We start from the raw sequence: 23,710 nt of genomic DNA, 5'->3' as shown, positions 1-23,710 counted from the left end.
ATTCAGCAAACTAGGTCTTCTTTAAAATTTTGTTTATTAAAACTGTGATAGGTATTTTTAAATTATAGAAAATGATATATAGGAACACTGCCATTAAAAGGCTGATGTTTTTAGATTAATAACTTAACATACCGTAGCTGAGAATGTAAGGTAAGGTAAGGGACATGAACACTATATATTATTATGAACACTATATAACTCTGCACTAAAATTTTACACTCAAATGTATAAAAGAGAAAAAAAGAGCAAACGTATAAAAAGAAAAAAGATAAATAGAAACAAACAAGCACAATGAGAGCAAACAATGTCTCTCTCTGAGGAACCCTAGAATCGCCACCAATTTGATATCTAACAAGGCATCAGGCGGACCAGTTCACGCGACCGATTCCGTACGAAATTAAAGGCCCTACCCCTCTATTACGGTTACGATATGTTATTTGGACCTACTTTAATTATATTTAATACTGGCCGTTTACAAATAATGTGTGGTTATGAGAAAAATGAAATTATAGGTCTTGAGCATCGGAAGTTGCTTGTGTATTTAGAATTGTTAAGTTCATGCAACGATATAGTCAAAATGTTATCTCTCCCTCATACTCATGTAATCCTGGTTGCATTCGAAGCTGTAACGCCGTAAAATCTCTGTAAAAACCTTTACCTATTTTCAAGATTGGCCCCATAGTTTTACCGTTAATGTTGTGTACCTATCAGTTACCAATATGTAACCTTAAGTCGCCTCGTATCATATGACAATCACGAGAGGATATAGAGTGATCTTATTTTAGGGCGGGACCACGGTATCTCCCCAAATATTCTAACAATATCAAAAATACCTGTCCCTGTTAATGTACCATGCCCTGCGACCTCAATTAAGGGACGGCGATTTGCGAATTAATGAAATGTTCGTTTGTTTTTCAAGCTAATTGTGTTTGCAATGGGTTAGTATTGTTTTTGTCTGCTGATGCGACCGTTTTCATAACGAGCTTCTGTGCTTGATGTCAATATTATTTATTTGGTGGTTGGTTTTTTTTTACAAGTTTATATTTAACTCATCATCATATCGAGGGTGTTATTGCAACACTGGCACAAGATTTCATTCAAGTCATTCAAATTCAAATCATTTATTCAGAAATTAGACCTTCACAGGCACTTTTTCTCGTAAATTTTTATATTTATAGTTATTTCTCTGAGAAGAAATGCCGAAAGAAACTCATTTGAACAGTGTTGGTCCCTATCATGCTAGATCGGCTTACCATTATTGTTTCTTACAATGTTTTTTTTTTCTAATAATATATAAAAGTACATAATGTATATAGTCAAAAGGTATATCAAAACAGGTTATGATTGTGATCCGAGTGCTGATTATAATATATAGATAGATGTGAAACACAATTAACTTACATGAAAATATATGAGAAACGAGATGACCAGTTCCCTCTGGCAGCACCCGTTCACGAGTTGACGCATGGGACAGCCATCGCGTAGCTCAACCATAATAGAGGGAACCTCACGACCCGGCCCACATAAAGGCATCTGACATGACTTTTACGACTACTTACCGCCATATAGTCGCAGGTAGTCGCATACACACTAGTGAACTAAAATGTGCAGGTTTCCTAACGATATTTTTCTTCACCGGAAGCAACTGGTGGTCTATGAAAACTACTACGTACCTAAGTATATGTGTTAGATTAGTATACAAATTCATATGGCACGAGTAGGATACGAACCTGAAACCTTTCGATCCACAGGCATAAACATTACACCACCACCGCTTCGTTTAACTAGCACTGTATGTAACTATTAATGAATGTTTAGGTGATTATATTATGATTCCAATCATGTAGTTCAGTTTGAAGCAGATGTCCTCAACCGATTGAGCTGAAAGATTGTAGACACATATTTTTAGTTTAGATGACAAATAAATCATCATAAGCATGACCTGATGGTGCAGGAATGGCTCTCGACGAGGATACAAAAGGACCTTTTGTGAATAAAACAATTAGTTAATTTAAACCCACATACATTTTATAATTTGTTGCCAGTAAAGAAGAGACATAACATTATTGATACGTGTGTATCAGTGAAAATACCGAAAGTAATCATTTAAAATTTTATATTTTCTTTTAAAAAAATACAAGTAATTATAATATAAAAATAACAAGCCTTACTTCAAGAATGTATAAATTGTACAACAAAAACAATTGACACAACTATACCGTGGATAATTAATTGACGTAGAAACATAATGACAAATCTACTTGGAAAGGTAACCTCAAAACAGTTGGCACTTGTACGGTCTATCAAGCAGCTGTTTATTTTTACTTTTTAATTACTTTTTTATTGGTGATATCGAAGGAGATTGTAACTGTGGAATGTATTTTTATTGATGGCCAGTATCTGTTCTTTGTAAGTTACATGTATTTTAAACATATTGACACTTTTTTTTAAACAGAATTTTCAATCATTCGGTCTATTTGAACAGTGCGATAATATGAAATATGTAGGTATGAAGTATATATATAATTCAACGTGGAATATGCACATATGTTTTTATTACCTTACTTTATTATCATGCAAAATCGGACGAATTGTTATGAAATTCGGTACACGGGTAGAATATAACTTTTCATCCTGAAATTCCCCGGGGCGCAGCTAGTGTAGTTCATAAAAATATAGACATAGTATAGATATAGATATATATATATATATATATATATATATATATATATATATATATATATATATATATATATATATATATAGAGAGAGAGAGAGAGAGAGAGAGAGATAGGTACCCTATTTTGATATAGGTACTTTTTGACTATGTCCATTATGTACTTTGAAATATTATCAGAAAAAAACATTGTAATAAATAATAATGGTAAGCCCTTCTGGCATGATAGGGACCAACACTGTTCAAATGAGTTTCTTTCGGCATTTCTTCTCAGCAGTGGTCGTTCCGAAATGCCAGTAGTTTGTGAGAAATAACTATTTAATATAAAAATTGACGTGAAAAAGTGCCTGTGAAAGTCTGGTTTCTGAATAAATGATTTGAATCTAAAATATGTAAACTTGTGATAAACACGTCATTATAGTAAAAATTATATATAACAGAGGGTTAAAAGCGCAGGCGAATCTACGAATTTTTTTACACAGATAATTGACTTGGCGGCTCCACAGCCTCGAATACCGCGCGGTGATGACAGACAGTCGTTTAAGTACAACTATGATTGTATTATTGTCTGGTTTCATTCAGCTCTTCTGGTTTCATATTTTATTCAGCACGTTTTCACGGATACCTCGAGGGATTTCGACCTCGTGTTACATTTAAATTGCATTTGCTTGCACTAGTATGTTTGTTTTTAAAAAAAATGCTGTGATATATTTCGCAGTGAAATTCCATTGAATCATTTGGTATTTTAGTTTTGAACATTTATTTGGTGTTTCAATAGTGTTTTAATCGTGTCTTTAATCATACATGTGTGTTTCTCAGAGCGTTTCGACTGTTTCGATCGTCATTACGATCCGTCCATTGTCTTGAACAAGAAATCATTTCCAAAATCAATCTATACTATTGTTATAAAGAGGCAAGCGTTTGTGAGTTTCTATGTTTGAGGCCGGTAATATCCGAAACTACCGAACTGATTTCAAAAATTCTCTCGCCATTAGAAAGGTAAGTACATTATCCGAGATTGCTATAGGCTAAAAATCTCAAAATTCCATAACGGTAGCGAAGAACATCTAGTAATTCATAAAATTACAGAATACACAGTACAGGTTAATGATTTTAAAGTCAGTATATATAGCAAACTAAACCTTGTCTTTGTTAAAATTAAAATTTCAATGTAGGCCGCAGCGTCGAAACACTCTGAGAATCACTTTCAAATTTCGACGGCATGGCGACCTAAAGAGTATTTATTTTTCTTTATATATTATTCTTTATATCTTCTAGTAGCTGTAGTTGGTAGCTCGGTAACTCCTGCTATAGCCTATGTTTAGCCTCGGGTCATAACTAAATCTATTTCAAATTCCACTAAAGTTAGCTTAGCTGTGAGCGCGTGACAAACAATCTCATTTTACTCCATGGGAATTTCCTTCACCACCAGCAATAGCAATTCTCTAACACAAACAAATAATAATTAAATTTCAAATCAAAGTTAAATAGGTTTATTACGATTAATTAATCTATGCTTAAATAGTCATTTTATCGTTTACAGCCAAGCCACGACTAGATCCAATAATAAACTTACGAACCTAACTTAAAAGGGCACTTCATTACTGGTCATTAAGTTGTTATCAGGTCGGCAAACATTAATTAATGGTGTTTTATGAAATCTGTCGCCGGCGGTAACTTACGCTAAATGGGCCGAGCGAGATATTTCTGAGTTATACCCGGTCGAGGTTGACTTATTACTCAGCTTTTCCTTTTAGAAATGAAGTGGTAGGCCACTAGGGTATGAAAAAAGAATTTTCTTTTTTCTCTCACTTTCCGAGTCGGAATGGCCATTCAGACGGTGTGGCCACATTGATCGCTCTGTCGTAGGGTTCGTTTTTAAATTTAGATTTGTGTTAGCTTAATGTCGCAGTGGTTAGCGCGCTTTGTGATGTGGCGGTCAAGACACTCTCACATTGGTCGGTCATTGGATGGGTGACCAAAAATGTATGTCGAGCTTCTTCGTGCTTCGGAATCCCGGTTGTTTTTGCAGTCGTTAAAACCCGTGATGGGCTCGCGTCACGCCCCATATTCCTTACCCATCCATAAGGGAGGCCTGTGCCTGTTGCCTGTTGATGATGAGCAAGCTCTTATTTTGTTCAATGTAATCAAATGTTGTATATTAAGCAACTACATTCGCCTGCCTTACAGATTTGAATTTTTGTGATTGATTCAAAACTTAAGCGTCTAAGCTTAATTTTTTTGTAACACAATAATCTGTCTTTTTAAGACGGGGGTAAAAAAACAAGTCCACATTAACTTGTAAAACGCACACCTAGCGAGCGTGCCTAACACCTACAACGCCTTAATATTTCTTGCGTGATGTATGGCGCGGCCAACCCTGCGTAGGGTCTCCAAACAACTTTAAAATAAAACCGGATTCTTTTACTATTACATAAGACGTTTAATTTCCTACTCCTTGGCTTGTCTTATACTTGTCATACTTTATTTGTTGTCGGTACAACAACTCTCTTGAAAATATTAATAGTTGCGCAGTTTCTTCAATCGTTACAAAAAAAAAAAGTTAATAACGTAATTAATAAAACTTATAAAGTGAAGTGTAAATTATCATTTTATTGATTATTTAAATAATTTTTACCCAGTTCCCTGTCAAATAGAAATAATAATAATAAATGTTTATTACCATAAAAGATTACATGTTACAGATTATTTGTATCGAAACTAACACGAAAGAATCTAAACAAGAAAGAGAACATGCAAATCCGATTGTTATTAACAAAGGTTCCCACACTAGGCTTAGCCTGTCTCGTGGATAACCTTATAATTAGAATTCACAACAAGAGTTAATGTGGACTAAAACGAACACGATGACAAGTTTGGATTGTATATTTTTATTCTTTCAAATAATTCAAATGATATTTTATGCTATATGAAATCCCCACGTTTAATCATGCCACCCCTACTGCAATAAGTTACAAATTTAACGACAAAGCTAGGCCATTTAACATGAAATACTGTGTCACAGACAGCGGGCGTTAAAGTTAACTGGCGGTTTATTTCGCGTCGTGACTTTACTTACATTTTGACCTTTTAGTAGAAAATTTTGTATAGTTCTATATTTTTTTTTGCTTTATATTTTTGCTATAGTCAATATAGTATATCATTCTGTGTGATTTGCCCTAATATATTTATTTATAGTAAGATGCTTGTATTTTTTTAAAATTTACTAAATTCCATGAAATACTGTGTCACAGACAGCGGACGTTAAAGTTAACTGGCGGTTTATTTCGCGTCGTGACTTTACTTACATTTTGACCTTTTAGTAGAAAATTTTGTATAGTTCTATATTTTTTTTTGCTTTATATTTTTGCTATAGTCAATATAGTATATCATTCTGTGTGATTTGCCCTAATATATTTATTTATAGTAAGATGCTTGTATTTTTTTAAAATTTACTAAATTCCATGAAATACTGTGTCACAGACAGCGGGCGTTAAAGTTAACTGGCGGTTTATTTCGCGTCGTGACTTTACTTACATTTTGACCTTTTAGTAGAAAATTTTGTATAGTTCTATATTTTTTTTTGCTTTATATTTTTGCTATAGTCAATATAGTATATCATTCTGTGTGATTTGCCCTAATATATTTATTTATAGTAAGATGCTTGTATTTTTTTAAAATTTACTAAATTCCATGAAATACTGTGTCACAGACAGCGGGCGTTAAAGTTAACTGGCGGTTTATTTCGCGTCGTGACTTTACTTACATTTTGACCTTTTAGTAGAAAATTTTGTATAGTTCTATATTTTTTTTTGCTTTATATTTTTGCTATAGTCAATATAGTATATCATTCTGTGTGATTTGCCCTAATATATTTATTTATAGTAAGATGCTTGTATTTTTTTAAAATTTACTAAATTCCATAAACTATTTACAACTTGTGAATTCAACCGAATAGATATCCTTACACATTATAAATGTAAGTCCTCCTGTCGCGTGTTTCTGTGTGAACACTACAAACTCACACAAAATGGATTTTTGTACGGTTTTCACCAATGCACAATATAATGGGTGGATTTTTGTACGGTTTTCACCAATATATAGTGCAATTCTTGAGGAAGGTGAAAATTAAGTTTATAAAAAAGATAACATAACAGAGATTCTTTATCTATACATACCTACTTCTTACAGAAACGAGGTCCTAAGTTACGATTGGTTTAAAATAGAATTCTTGAGATGACATTTCACAAGTAACCCCTACGTTTTAACACCACACTTATCTTTCAATAACCAAATTAAGTTTATCAGGTTCAGTCATAAATTTGCTTTATCTGCGCTATCGGCGTGAACTATGTCTGCGTATACAGTATGCCCTATCCGTTTTCATAAAATTATAAGATATGCTTGTTTATCCTAAAGATCTCTTTCTCTCTCTCTTCTCTGAGCGGTTTCCCGATTCCTTCCCAGCCGTCGAGTGTCGGAGCCCAAGGTCCGCTTTCCTACTTTTTCGTTTCCACTTCGCATGGTCGTCGGCATCCCTAGTTGTCAGACCATTGCACGCATATCATCCTTGACAACATCAAGACAGCATTTCTTGGGTTTACCCCTTCTGCCAGGGCCAGCCGGGAGCGGTATAGCCAGATATTAAAATTTGTTCCCCTACGTAATTTGCCGGTCTACGCAAGACATAGCCGCACCAGAGCAGGGGGCAGGAGTTTGTTTGCTATGTCACAGACATGAAGACTGCCACGAATGCGCGAGTTCAAGCGGCCGAGCCGCGTGATACCACGCGTCCAATGGAGCATTGTCATCTCCGTGACTCGCAACTCAACTCGTGAGAGGAGGCCTTTTTGGTATACATAAATATGGCCAAGTATCCTGTAAAATTAGATATAAGTTTTTTATACCAAATAAACATTTTTTCTTTCTTTAACTCCCTTTTGCGAGCCACGGAGATCGAGCGCCGGCCGCGTTTTTCCCAATGATATTTACGCACTATATTTTGGCATAGGTATTTAAGCCTAAAATACTCGTTTCACTATAAAACTTGTGAAAACAACACGCGGCAGGAGGTAAAAGTTTCCATGAAAAGTTTGTACTTTTCTAATAGGTATTTCATGTTTATTTTTTAAATAATTTAGTACAGCTGTATGTGGCCTTTGTTGCCGTCGAGTTTCGTAACGATGTGATACTGTATGTATATGTACAGAAAAAATCAAGCAAATTTCATGCATCTATCAAGTATCAAGTTGTATACCCTCAAATATCAAAATTTTCAGGCAAGACAATCTAAAAACGGAACTAGTTTTTTTTTTTCAAATTTTAATACAAGTGTTAGTATGTTCATCAAAGTTTTCTAGCGTTGGTCGAAATGGAACATTTCTAGGTATTCCTCTTAGCGCACCTAATGAAACGCACTACTGTTAACAACTAAAAGGTGCGCTTGGAGCAACCAAAAGGTGATTTTTTGAGGAATAGCTAAGAGCGTTTCATTAGGTATGTTTCAAAATACACTTCGACCTCAAAATTTCTCACCTCTCGGAAATTTTTTGAAAAGGCAAAACCATTCCCGGCCACGTTAAATTTGGAACACGCTGTGTACAGCCATCCACAATATTTATGGTGTCGGACAAATAAAATAGTTTTTCCGTTGTTATCGCCGAGTTATGATACAGCGTGATTTGTGGCCTGTGTTACTGGCAATATGGATATTTATGTTTGTTTATATTACTTTGTAAACTAACACTTTTAACTCTACTAAAAATGTTATAGCAATATATATATGTATATACAATAACGTTATATTTTAGGGCGTAGGACGTTATTAAGTGAAAAAGTGCTGAAGAAGGCCTACTTAATATCTGAATAAATGATTTGATTTTGATTTTAATTTTACGAGCAAAATATATATATATTTTATATTATATATATATATTAGGACAAATCACACAGATTGAGCTAGCCCCAAAGTAAGTTCGAGACTTGTGTTATGGGATACTAACTCAACGATACTATATTTTATAACAAATACATATATAGACACACATCCAAGACCCGGGCCAATCAGAAAAAGATCATTTTCCATAATGACCCGACCGGGGTTCGAACCCGGGACCTCTCGGTTCAGTGGCAAGAACCTTACCACTGCGCCACCGAGGTCGTCAAAATATTTCATATTTTCAAAATATTTCATATTTTTATATACTTATTCATATGTGGTTTGGTCATATTATTCCTGTCTATTCGATATCCTAAATCAGTTTAGATATAAACAAACATCAAACTTCATATCTGATGAGACATAATATTTAAAGGGAAATCGAACAGTTTTGAACTCAGTTAAGAAAGAAAGATAAACTTTTCACCTAAAAAGTTTAAGTGCTTAATTTTGAAAATTACTTTGCACTTACTAGCAAGGAGCAATTTATAAGATTGAGCGCACAGAGGGTCACAAACATCGCTAAAACGTGACTTAAAAAAAACAATGTGTACAATTAATCAGTGTTTATTTGCATTAGACGGAGCACCCCCTAATTTGTTTCCAGATGAAAAGTTAAGCTATTAACGCCCTTTCTACTTTTTTTTAGCTCTTAATCTTGCAGTCGTAAGACAAATAGCTACCCTCAAGAATTAATTTCATTGAATTTTCTAGTAAACAAAGACGCCGCGCGTCAAAATATTAATTTTTCCAATCATTAATATAAAATACTTTTATGAAGTATACAAATTTATTTATATCTGAATTATAATTAAATTTTTGTTAATACCGAATGTTTCAATTAACCAAAATATTCTTCATTAATTTATAGCGTTATTCTATGAATATAAAACATATGAATACGGTTGCGGAACTTTAGTACTTTTTAGTCTACATAACGCACCCTAAACAAAAGAGATCTCCTTTGTACTTCAGAAGGTACATTAGGTCCATTGGCCTAATGTACCTTGCTGATACCATTGTACCGGCTGTATGTAAGTACAGTCTTTAAGAGCTACCAATTTTGGCATTGGGTATGCGTGGGTCACGATTTGGAATGATATTACCCCAACAGCGGAGTCGAATGTTCGTATGATGATGAATGAAAAATAATTGTTTTGAACGCCACTACACGCCGTCTCTACTTTTTTATTTAGTCGGAGCGCAACATCCAATCTTTCATTGTTTTTTTTTCTGCTCTAAATATCATTTTGTTTTTAATTAGTCTTTGATGGTTCAGTTTAATATTCCTTTCTTAATTTGATTTATTATACCGCTGTTTGAAGCGTGGCGTTTATTTTAAATTAGTAATATTGCTTGATTTGTGAACGTTTGTAAATTGATTCTTTGAAATTTAAATGGAGCATTTCGAAATGACATTGATAAATTTTCGAAAAGCATTTTTTTAAATGCACACTTGAATATTATCAAATTACTAAAGAACAGTTTAAACATAATCAATTTAGTAAACTTCAAAGTTACCTAGCTGTTTTCTGTAAAAAATTTAGTAAACGTGTAATTAGTTTGGGTATATCGATTTTTTTTTTCAAAAATTACAATCACTCAACTTTTTTATACTTACCATAAAAAAAGATAAAGCTTACTTTACGCTAAAGTATGTTTTGTCTCTTTCTGTCAAAGCATATTTTAGCTTAAAGTAATATGGTTAGATTGACAATGGTTAGTATTCAAATCTTTCGTCTCTCTCTAACCATCTTGGTCATATCAAATCAGAAGCCTAACATAAAAACAATAAAACTGAAGTGTTAAAACATCTCGGAGCTCGTAAAGATAACGCCGCTCTATCAGCGGACAGCATGTTACGGCCGCCATGTTGCGGACGTAAATTGTAGCAATAACAGTTACTTGTCACTATTATAAACTATCGTGTTATCGGCGCTCCTTGAAAGTGGGCTGTTCGATGGCGAGCATGTTGCACGACTTGTTGGTAATATGATCAATTTGTTGTCTGTCTGTCCGTCAATCAAGAACTTTTTTCTCAAGAACACGTAGATGTATCAAGTTGAAATTTATACCGAACTATGTGTTGCTCGCGGCTACGCCCGCGTAAATTTTCCACGGGAACAGTTATATTTCCGGGATGAAAAGTACTATGTCCTTCCCGATACTATAAACCACATGTGGGCAAAATTTCAAGAAGATTAGTTGAGTAAATAGAGCGTGAAGAGGTAACAAACTAACAAACTTACTGACCCATTTATAATATTAGTTAGGACTAGCCGCGCCCAGGGGCTACGATCCCGTGGGAATTTCGGGAAAAAAAGTATTCCATGTGTTATATTTTTGTATTACGATTTAGAACATATCTTGGTGTTTAGGATCGATTTATCTATATATTTATATAGATAAATCAATGCGTTGATATGTCATATCAACGCACAGCCCAAACCGCTGGGTTTAGAAACTTCCAATTCAGCACGTAGGTTCTATATGTGGTATTGGGGTGCACTAAAAAAGCATTTTTCAAAATTCATCCTCTAAAGGGGTAAAAAGGGGGTTCAAAGTTTGTGAAAGTGAAAGTGTCTAAATATTTCACTGAAGGGAAAATCACGCGGGCGAAGCCGCGGGGGAAAACTACTAATCAATATTTTTGGTCCATTTCAGCTGTAAAAACATCGAATTTATAAGTGATCAAAAAATAATATGACAAATTTATGTTATGCGTTCACGGCGGAACCAAAACCTATATACAGGGTACCTCCCGTTGACCTAAAATTATTAATAAATAAATAAATATATTAGGACAAATCACACATATTGAGCTAGCCTCAAAGTAAGTTCGAGACTTGTGTTATGGGATACTAACTCAACGATACTATTTTTTATAACATATACTTATATAGATAAACATCCAAGACCCGGGTCAATCAGAAAAAGTTCATTTTCCATCATGACCCGATCGGGATCGAACCCGGGACCTCTCGGTTCAGACACTTTCCCACTGCGCCACTGAGGTCGCCACTGTTGTTGGCCAATAAACAGAAAATTAATGTTTCATCAATACCATTTTTTAAATGAATATCGCAGTAAAACTCGTTTGAATGTTACCCTACTCGGAAGAAGGAGGTGTAGTTGCGAGTCCTCTGAAGATTTATAAGGTCGAAATATATGAGAGCTCGTTATTGTGTTATGCAGAATGTTATATGCAGTTGAGATAAGTGCCGTTGTAGTGCGGTTGTGAATTATTATTCAATTTATTTAATAGTGCCTCGTGAAGCGATATCCTTGGCGGCATTTTTATTAGACCTGTCCTATGTGAGCGACGAAAGCTGTGCCACTCATTCGATGTAAATATCAAATGTTTGTATTAAGTTGTTATGTTTTGCGAGCATCGTGTCATGCAGTACTGCTCAACAAGGATATAGTTACATTTAACACGTGAATTTTAAGCCTTTTTTCCTGTGGGGTTGCGAGAAGCCCTTCTCTATCATTATTGCCATCATGGGAAAGGCTCGAGGTACTTTGTGATAATCCTCGAAAGGAATCTTAAAGGATCTTATTAATGAGCTCCTTATATATTCTTTATCCACAAAATATACACATATGTCACACATCTAAAAGCAACAATAATGATAGGTATCCATAAACAAACTGGATTCCAACTGACGGGTATAGAAATCGAGGTTGGCCTAAGACTTCGGGTCGGGTGAGCTTAGGGCATTCGACAGACATTCGATGGAGAAGACCAAAGAAAGGGATACGTGGAAAGAGAGAGGGGAGGCTTTTGCCCAGCAGTAGAACATGTTATAGCTATTTAAAAACATCCTTATCTTCATAGTCGTATTCCTTATGACTGAGGGTCGTATGGTCATTCCATGGATTGAAATACACGTAACAACAAAAATCCTTATACGTTAAAAATAATAGCCACATAAAAAAGTTGGTAGATTAGGCGAGTGGTGAAGAAATAACAGAAGACACTAGGCAGTTGGAACCCTTAAAATCCTTACCATTATTTTCGCAAGTTATCTCCAATCTCGAACCGACAAGCGTTCCTCCATAACTTCCAAAGGGCCCGTGTTGAACTATAATTTGAAACCACAGGTCGGTAATACCCGCCTTAGGAACCAGAGAGGGGCCGAAGGGGGGGGTCTAATCACCAGAATTACACCGCTCTACCCACTTACTGTCAGATTTACAACCACCTAAGGCTGTGTTTCGCTGACCATTAATATGATTTGCGTCTCGATTCCAATTTTCAAATTGTACACCAGATAAACGTCTAAAACTGAACATTTTTTTTAACCCGTATTACGTTTGCAGCAGTGGCTGTATAGATAACATTTTAGACGTGATTGTAAAGGGGATATTATAATGTCTTTAGGATTATTATGACGAGGGAGATGACGTCATAACTGTCATTAGCTGCTTCTTTGTTACAAGACATGATCTGTGTGATTACAGTTTTTATAAAGCGATTTTGCAAAATCTTAGTGATAACAGGAATATTTAAAGTACTTAATAATTTTTGAGATAAATAAAATTGTAATACAACTACGTTACGTACTTATAAGATGTATAATGTATAAAACTAACAACCAGAGCAGGTATGTAGTTATTTTTTATTGATTGTGTTTGTGCACATACTCATTCAACATAAAATATTATATGCAGAGCAAAATTTTATACTACTGAGCAAGAAAACAGACATGGCAAGTGGTCACTGAAGCCTGTGGACGCTTGCAACACCAAGGGCGTCACGCGCTCGTTGCCGGCTTAGAATAAATCTTTTCGCGCCCTTTTTGAACAACTCCATGTTGTAGTTTAATACGTTTAATCACATATTTATACCTTACAACGATCCAAAATTTATATAAAAGTTACTTATGGGCATTTTTCACAACAGTAGTCATAGTTTTGAATAGTACTCGTATTTGTACCTAGTAGTGTCTAATTTGTAGCCAATGTAAATTTATAAAATTTGACGTGAAAAAGTAAGAGGGTTAAATTTGTAATTATGCTTTAGATTTTGATATATAATATAAATCTTTATGTATATTGAAACCCTGTAAATCAATAAAGTAAGTCCGTATTTACCAGTAATCACTCTATATTTATATTATTTTTTATTTCGTCTGGAATACCATTTAATTTGCTGTCAGTCTCGTCCCAAACAAACACCAATCGACACCGAGAGAAAGATGAAAAATTGAATGTGTGCTCTCTATAAGACTTACTTTTGTTTTGTCCCTGTGTTTAAAGTTATTAATGCACCTTTAAATTTATTTATTTATTTATGTACACAAGATAAGAATGTAGATATAAAACGTACACATAGGAAACTAAGTACAAAGGTACTACTTATTATTTATCACTCTCTTATGGTATATATTATGGCTAAAGGTCGTGGTCATTATTTAGAATTTAACACACAACGACTATCCTGGAAATATTCATTGACCATTGTAGTAGCTGATGATCCATAATAATATAGTTTCAAAAGATTTTGTATTATTTAACACGTATTAAAGTTAAAATTGGCTTTATTATAATTTATGATAAAGTAAATAGACAATGCCAAAATAAGTGAAACTAAAATTAAAAATAGTAAGAACAATCGAAACGAATTAACATATCCGTTTTTAATAAAATTAATTGTATAGTTGGTATAGCCGATAAAATACTATTCCTTCGTTTATTCGAAATAAGGAGTTTACTAAATAAAGAAAGACATAAGCGGAATGTATCAAAATAAGCAAAATAATTTATTTTCTTAATTTGCCAGCAAAAAAAAAAAAAACTCAAGAATGATGCGGACGGCACCCCCTTTCTCCACTGGCTGTCGTAAATTTTTCAAAAGAGTTTTTAATCAGGCGTCAAGCACTTACAAATTAAACAGGGTCGTGTTATGAAGAAATATCGCTGGTTGCTCGGCACTGTTTCCATTGTATTCATGCGGATACACGTCACAAAATTTATTACAGTTTTACTAAATACTAATGCTGCTATAAGAATAGTGCACTCAAACTCAAATCATTTATTGCGTATTATGTATTCACATAGGTTATACATATGGTGTTAAAGTTACATTAAGTTCAAACATGAACCCTGTAAGGGTGTGCCCTTGTGCAAAATAAACGCGATAGGTACGTACAATAAATGAATGAATTAACTGTTTTATCACGCATTTGTCACAGTGCGATTGTTGAACAAAATTTATTCATGTCAAATGCACGGCGTGGTGTTGATAGAATATAGATAGATAGACTTGAGGTGCTTTTTAAATAGATTTAAATTTAAGCTTTTATATTTTCGGTGCCATACATACTATGCTGTTTATGATACCACTATCGCCATCTATGAGTGAGAAGTCGGCAACTTTTTCATCGATCATCAGTTGTACGCGCCCCACCACTGGTAGATCTCTCTAGAAAAACTGTCTCGTCCACGCGCGCTTGAGATAGCACAAATTTAATATAATTATTCTGTTTTACTGTAAATCTTTCCAATAAACGTATTTTAATCGTCTAATAAAAGGAAATTATTGAAGAGCACCCCGAATACTGCACATATGCTATTACCGAGTAAAGCTTTTGATGGGTGCATGCATAATCGATAGATATCTCGATGATAGAAGTAATATCATGATCAATATTTGCGAATGTCATATCAATAACGTTTTTCAATATAAGTTTTAAGACACTGAAGGCGAGAAGATAAATAAATGACCTCTCTATTGCAGAATTAACAAAGGCGTCATTCAAAGTCGTGATCTCAACAAGGTATTCAAACGCAAATTAGTTGTATTGTGATGAAACATTAGTGCGTGCGTTAATATTACGAGCAAGTCTATTTCTTGGTGCAAAAAAATATATATTTGAAAACACTTGTGAAAAAATTAATTTTATTCAATGTTTTACGTCATAGGTGAACAATAGGTTATCTTGTATAGATTCACGTAGGTAGTTTTCATGAAAATCGTAACGCGATCTACAATGGAAACGCTTCGGAATAAGAAATATGGCGCGGCCGGATCTCCGCAAAAAGCTCGAAAATTTCGTCATCAATTATCATTATTGCGAGAGTGTTGAAGCAGCGTAATTGAGTTTTATAAATGGCGACGGGTGTCGGCGACGTCCGTCATAACCCGGGCGGATCGGCGCTCATTACGTTGATGTATTCATTCATTTTGTGTTGAGATTGCAATTGTCATCTATTCTCGTGAATATTGAGTACTAGATGTTGCCTGGGGCTTCGCTCCCGTGGGAATTTTAAGATAAAATAAATAAAGCCTTTAGCAATCTTGGATAATGTACCTTTCTAATGGTGAAATAATTTTTGAAATCGATTTGGTAGTTTCGGAAATTACTCGCCCCAAAAATACAAACTCACAAACGCTTAGTATAGATTTACCTCGATAGGGATAATATGATTTGCATTTGAAAGGCAGAAATTTGGATCACATGCAGCATATGTATCATTTGAATTATGTATATTACCTAATTTCCGATTAAGATAATTTGAGTTTTCAAATCTTTTTAGCCATCTTTGTGGATAAGCATATAGAAAAAGATATTTGGAGAATTAGATTCAAATTACAGACTTTCCGGACTAAGGAAAAGAAGAAAGAATATACGTTACGTGTACAATCCTAACTAATATTATAAATGTGAAAGTAAATTTGTTTGTTCCCTCTTCACGCTTTATCTACTCAACCAATCTTCTTTGAAAATTTTCATTCATATAATTTGAAGTATTGAGAAGGACTAAGGCTACCTTTTATCTCGGACAAATAATTCTTCCTGTGGGATATTTACTCGGCCGAAGCCGCTGGCAAAAGCCAACTTGCTATATAATTACACTACAAATAAATAGTGTTAAATAGCTACTATCCTACTATTATATGCGGTCTATGTCATATTATCGCTGGCCTTTACTGAGCGTCGTTCTTTATGTCTTTAGTCGGGTGTCGTGATATCGGCTAATGGAAACAGACAATTTGCTGATGATATGAGTTTGCGATTACTAAAACTGTGTGAATGAGTTCAGGTTTATCTTTCTTATAAATATTATATTATACTAGCTGCGTTGCTCCTGTGAGAATTTCGGGATTAAAAGTACTATGTTTTATGATTTCATAACAACCCGTCCAGAAGATTTCGCGTGAAAGAGTAACCAACATACTTATGCACAAATATCCTCACAGAATTTCGCATTTATGAAATTAGTAGTATTGTCATCTTGTATATTCTAGCTACCTGTGGCCGAAACTTGAATTGCGTGTGGTTTAAAATAAGTAAAATTTTAATTTCTTTAAAATCCTCTTGAAATTAAACAATCTCTGTCGGCTTAACAGTTTGTGTACTTGATTCGTTCAAAAGGCCTCATTATTGTCCATACATATCGTTTATTCCGTACACAAGATGCATCAGAAAAAGATAAATAATTTCAATAATTTGGTAGGAATAAATGTTAAGTACCTATCAGGTAATTAATTTTTCTGGTAAGCATTGTTTAGTTCCTTTCGAGTTCATTCGGAAACAAGAGACTCCTCGACATTTTCACTTCAATAAAATTCCAGACATTCACTGGAAGAGTATCATCAATCTGGTCCAGACAACGTTAGCAAATCCGAGGTATTTACTTGATTGTGGCGAAAGTGCTCAAAATTACAGGTTGGTAGCGCTCACGTCATTACAGAATTCAACGACTTTTAAAGATATAGACTTTAAACGAACATCGTTTAAAATCTTCAACGATTCATAAGCTCTAAAATCTTCATCTTCGTCATTGATATCCATTTTCTAAAATATTAGAGGATTTTAATTGTATAGTCAGTCGGAATCTCTATTTTAATAAGAATGTCCATCTGGTTGTCTTTATTGTTTGTAAAAAAATTGTATATATTATATTTTCTAGTATATAGTATGACAATAGTCGCTTTATGAATGGCAGACCAAACGAAACCAAACTCTATTGGGATTTTATTATAGTTTTGTGATTAATTGAGAATTTTATTGGGACCTTTCTGTAAAATTGGTCATTTTTCTAAAAATATATTCATTTGTCTGGTGCACTATCGCCATTTAATTTTCTTACAAGACGATTCGAGTTCTTTAGTCTACGATCCGGTCCGTCTTGTCTGAACTAACGAGTCCCAAGAGTTTTCAATTGACTCCAAAGCCAACAGATACGTTTCACGGACATTTTAGATTGATTGATGGAATATTCGAGACTAAAAGCGTTTTAATTTAGCCATAAGAGGTAATAGATTTTTTTCTCTCAAAATGTCTGATGTAAAAATAATGTTACTCAAGATATGCCTTCTCTAGCAGTGTCTTGGGCTTTGTTACTGTGGGAATTTATGGATAGAAACTACATTTAATATGGTCTTAAAAATATTTTTTTTCGAACGTCCAATTAAATTTATGTAAAAGAACATCTTATTGATGGATCATTAAAAATATAAAGTACCTAGGTATTCAAAAGTTTACTCTCTGAGTAAACTGAACATGTTTGTGTGGTCTGAGGGCCCACTTCTTGAAATTCTATGAAATTATGCTTGGGATTTAGTGAACATTCCGAAAGAATTGTGAAAGTTGGAATTAGATTTTGTGAAAGTCAAATAAACTAGTTACGATGTTATACGAAAGGCCCTTAGTTCTCATAGTGTTGTCTGAGGGCTCACTTGTATCTCAAAAACTAGCTACAGATAAAGTTTATACCTCAAAATCTAAGGGTTTGCATAACAAAATTTGTGAAATCAGCATATTATCGTAAAACACTGTCGTATATTATACATTTATAGTTTGAAATTGGCCCTCAGACTACACGTTCGTCAAACTTTCCAAGCCAATTACAGACTGACGACAAGTTTTCGGCTACTTCTTAAAATCATATATGCTACTACAAACTGGGAAAATTATATAGCTAAATACATCTCCACGTTTCCTATTTATACAAGTTCAATGTTTATACAACTTCTATGCAAAGTGCTCAAGATATAACGTTATTTTATATTCCTTTCAGGTTTTCTGCGGTAAATCCTTAAGATATAGAAATGAAAAGTAAAAAAAATGTGAAGAAATATATTGTGAACCAGATCATACAAGACAAACAATGTGAAGATGACTATGTTACCAAATGCATGGGAGCATTTGGTATTTGGCAAGCTTTAGTATGTTTGTTGGTATCTATAACTAGGGTTATAGCAGGATGGCATATTATAACTATAGTTTACCTTACACCTAATACAGATTTTGTCTGCGTAGAATTTGACAATGACAAAACAGATCTAGATGAAGTGAAAAATAACACATGCTACGATGATTGTGTTAAATATGCTTATAATAATACAATTTTTGAAACGACGTTAACATCTGAATTTGAATTGATCTGTGGTAGATCATGGATGGCAAGTTTTACGCAAACCATCTTGATGTTGGGGTTGTTTATGGGAGTTAATTTATTTGGATGGATTTCAGACAGGTACCTATATCACAGTTATATTTTATAAGAAAAACATACCATTCAGATTTATAAGATTTTGAATAAGTACATTATTATTATTTTACATGTTTGACTATTGCCCTATTTAATTTAGTTTGTAAAGATGAAGTAGATACTTTAATTAATCCTTTTTATTTATTAATTTTTGTTTGATGTTTAGTTTTAGTTAAGTGTTTGTTCTTTCAATATTTTGTAAATCTATTTTTTTATTATAGCTTTTAACTTATCAGAATTTAAAATTTATTTGTATATCCTTTCTTTAAAAACTCAGTTAAATGAACATTCTTTTTAATTATTTATAATTCTTTCAGATATGGACGACGCATTAGTCTTACAGTGAGTGTGGCCGTTCCAGTAATATTTTCAATTGCTTCACCATTTGCCACTAACTATTGGACGTTCAATTTTCTAAGATTCTTCATTGGATTGGGTTGTGGTGGTATTTTCGCCGTATCCATAGTATTAATAGTGGAAATCACAGGATCACAATATAGAGAATTAGGTGGAGGACTGGGTATTATCGTTGATGGCATTGGTCAAGCTACATTAGTGATATTCGCATATTATTCTACCACATGGAGGATATTCATACTATCTTTAGGACTGGTATCAACATTGATATTATCATCTTTGATATTTTTGCCTGAAACGCCAAGATGGTTGATGGCAAATAAACAGAATAAAAAGGCACTCGAGTTGATGACACGAGTTGCCAAATTGTGAGTATGAATATTTTTATCATCAAGTAAAAAAAAAATTGGTAGGTAACTACTGGCCTATATAAAAGATATTTGTGTAATACATTGTATATCCATTGAACACTTTTGATATTTACAGCAATAACCTGAGCACTGATAACATCAAAGAAAATATTGATAAAGCCATTAAAGAAATTGAAGAGAAACAAAAAAATAAAACAACGACGCCAGGGTTTACGGACTTATTTAAAACTAAAGAAATGTCTTTGATTACAATTTTTTCAACTATAGTCTGGTGTGTGGCTGGAGTGTGCTTTTTTGGTATCAATCAGTATGTGACATTGCTTGGCAGTAATGTCCACATCATTGTGTTGGCTTCGGGGCTCGTTCAAGTAAGTAAATAATTAATTCTATTTACATGACATGCTGAACGTCAATCTCTCCTATACTCTATAATTTATTTTACTATCTGGGAAACGATTTCTTGTTCAAAAATTCTTGGTTTTCATTATCTGGTAAAAATATCTTGGTTTTTCCATATTTTATATTTATCCTTACTTCTATCGCTTGTACATAACATTTGGTGGTATGGATTGGATTATAGCTCTTGCCATTGTATTTTTTTTCACATATTTAAAACTGAGTTGAATAATCTCTATATACTTATAGGTCCCTGGTACATTATTAGGAGTAATAGCCAACAATTGCTTGAGAAGAAAGATATCAAATTTCTGTTCTAGTGTAACTAGTGGAATCGTCATGACTTTTTTGATATTTGTTTTAAATAATCATTGGTCTACTGTAACTCTAGCTATTGTACTGTAGTTCTAGCTATTGTACTGTAGCTCTAGCTATTGTACTGTAGCTCTAGCTATTGTAGGATGAATGTCTTCTGTTACTCTTCTTACTGTCTTACAGTAAGTATCTAAGTAAAGGGTTTACGGACTTATTTAAAACTAAAGAAATATGTTTGATTACAATTTTTTCAACTATAGTCTGGTGTGTGGCTGGAGTGTGCTTTTTTGGTATCAGTCAGTGTTCCAACTGTTTTTAGGAACATGGGGTTCGGTTTCAGTGCGTCGGGAGGAAATTTTGCGGGAATGTTAGCACCGTTTGTTGTATATATTTAATCACATTGGATATCTTCGATGATATTTTCAGTTTTGTCATTCATTGGAGCTGGATATTCTTTGGGTTTGTCGGATACCAAAGTATTTTCCTTAAAATATACAATGGAGTAACAAGTAATAGGCAAAAAAAGAATATTAAAATCTTGACAAAAAATTCAAATTCAAATTCAAATCATTTATTCAGAAATTAGACCTTCACAGGCACTTTTTCTCGTCAATCTTTAAATTTATAGTTATTTCTCACAAGCTAGAAACTACTGGCATTTCGGAACGACCACTGCTGAGAAGAAATGCCGAAAGAAACTCATTTGAACAGTGTTGGTCCCTATCATGCCAGATCGGCTTACCATTATTGTTTCTTACAAAAAAAATTTTTTTTCTTTTCTTTCTAATAATATATAAAAACGACATTATTATAAAGTAACAAAACTATGAACAAATTCCAATATTATCGTATACTTAACTGAATTTGTGTTTAGTGATATCAATCTGATAATAATAAAGCGTTGATAAGTAAACAACTACAAAAAGTGACAATTATAGTTACAGTAGATATTTATTGTTTTATCATGTTAAAGATTCTATTAATTATATTGGAAAATTCGATAAAAACAAATGGCTTTCAATTTTCAGATTCCAGCAAATGTGTCAGCCACGGTGTTAAATATATATTGCGGAAGGAAAACGTCGTCGTTTTCTTTTGCTATCATAACTGGTATAGTTATGGGTATTCTTAGTTTCATACCAGACGGAGATTGGGCAGCAACCTTCGCTGTAGCAGGATTATATTCCGCATCAGCTTTATTCACAGTCCTAATAGTCCAAGTAACTGAATTATTCCCAACTGTACTAAGAAGCAAAGCTTATGGCGTGAATTCTGGTGGATCTAAATTGGCTTCAATGATTGCTCCATTCGTCGTCAATATCAAACCACATTGGATATCCTCAATCATTTTTTCAATCACTGCATTGATTGGCGCTGGATTTTCTCTGCTTTTGCCTGAGACCAAAGGGATAACTTTAAAAGATACTAGTACTTCGAAGGAGGCTGTCGCTTAATCAGTTTGCTAATCAGTTTTTCATACAAATTTATTTATAATAGTTAAGATTTGTTTAATAGAAGAATCTCTGTTGTAAATAAAATCATTATGACGTGTGTTAATCAGTGTTATTTTATTTCTATTTTGAGAATTTGGTCAAAAATTGTTATAACGAGCATATTGACATATTTTTATAAAACAATATACGTGCACCTGTTGTAATAATAGAGTCGCTTTCCGCTGTTTGTCCCTATGTATGTTTAGATCTATAAAACTACGCAACGGATTTTGATGCGATTTTTTTAAATAGATAGTGTGAATCCCGGGACAGATAAAGGTGAATAATTTAATTGCTAAAAACAATTCACATTTCAAATGCATTATAACGTTTAAAATCTATATGCCGTGGACCACCCTTCCTTCCAATAAAAAAGTAAAGAATTCCAATTTCAAACAACCTTACACCAATGAGCCGATAAAAAAATCGGTATCACGTCGTTCATTCGATCATCGGCTCCTTTGACTCGATTGTCGTTACGAATTGATTGCATCCAACGTGGATATATAAAACTAGAAAAGACAGTGACAGATGTATTATTTTCGTGATATTTTGACATCTGTCTTATGACTCGAAGTTATATTTCACACGAAGTACTTGTTAAATCCATGTACTTTACAAAGTAGTAGTAGATGTCATTAGATCACTTGATGATATAGATATGATAGATGCTATATCTATACCAAAGAAATAAACTTCGCAATTTACTGTGAATATTAGCCCGTTATCTGAACTTATAAAGGACGACTTCGTATAATCTTTCTAGTCTTACTAGTAGTATTATAAATGCGAAACTTTGTGAGGATGTATGTGTGTATGTTTGTTACTCTATTACGCAAAATTATCTGTACCGTTTGTTCTGAAATTAACCTGAAATGACACATAGGGTGCTTTATATCCCGAATTTCCGAATTTCAATGAGAGGGAATTCCCGGGGCGCAGCTAGTTCATAAGTATGTAATATAATCGTTTTTTTAATAGCATAGTGTGTATACGAGCGTACGGGTTGCCTGACGTTAAGCAAACACCGCAGTCCATGGACACCAGCAAGATAAAATATATTTTATTTGCAACAATACGTAAATTGATATATACAATCTTAAAACACTTCAACTCAACATGTCTTACCATAGAATGGTGTGCAAGTATTGTTGCAGTCGCTGCTATACGTACTTAAGTAAAGAAAAAAGCAATATAAGCATATAACATAATATAGACTTGTATACACAGTGTGAAATCAATAAATTCATTTCATTTCATATCCAGCGTCTTACATCCTGTGGCAGGATGCGGCGTCTTTGATGACGCGACGTAGTGACGAGGCGTTGCGGCAATTGCTCAGAATTGGCTCGATCTGGGAGAGGGTTTTTATGGAGTACAGTCAACCACAGTTCCAGTTACTGAACGAATCTCTGCGTCGCGGTAATAGCGACGAGTTTGCAACGTGTAAAGTAATGTGATGTGCGGTTAAGTGTACATGGCGGCACGACGCAGAGAATTGAGGTTTAGTTTGGTAGCCGACTTGTTAACCAAGCTTGGGAAAGAAGTAACAGGAGAATCAATTGGTATTTGTACTTAGATGGAGTGTAACAAATAAATGTGGTGGTAACGCTTTGATCTGTTTGTTCACCATCATCATATCGAACACTGGTGTCAGATT

General features: G+C 33.9%; 1 protein-coding gene across 2 annotated transcripts; it reads left to right on the top strand.

Moving 5' to 3' along the window:
* Positions 1-2,280: 2,280 nt before the first annotated feature.
* LOC128671357 (solute carrier family 22 member 3-like) lies at positions 2,281-22,114 on the top strand. 2 transcript variants are annotated; one of them, XM_053747775.2, is made up of 6 exons: positions 2,283-2,409; positions 17,197-17,290; positions 18,645-19,103; positions 19,436-19,843; positions 19,962-20,214; positions 21,586-22,114. In XM_053747775.2, exons 3-6 carry the CDS (start codon positions 18,676-18,678, stop codon positions 22,009-22,011), a joined length of 1,515 nt encoding a protein of 504 aa, XP_053603750.1. In that variant the 5' UTR covers positions 2,283-2,409; positions 17,197-17,290; positions 18,645-18,675; the 3' UTR covers positions 22,012-22,114. The 2 variants fall into 2 exon arrangements, with proteins under 2 accessions (XP_053603749.1, XP_053603750.1); XM_053747774.1 differs by lacking the exon at positions 17,197-17,290 and having other exon boundaries at positions 2,281-2,409.
* Positions 22,115-23,710: the final 1,596 nt, after the last annotated feature.

The sequence above is a fragment of the Plodia interpunctella genome, chromosome 7 (assembly GCF_027563975.2).
Source record: "Plodia interpunctella isolate USDA-ARS_2022_Savannah chromosome 7, ilPloInte3.2, whole genome shotgun sequence".
NCBI classification, from domain to species: Eukaryota; Metazoa; Arthropoda; class Insecta; order Lepidoptera; family Pyralidae; genus Plodia; species Plodia interpunctella.
Note: the sequence above shows the minus strand (reverse complement) of the source record. Positions and strands in the feature narration are given on the sequence as shown.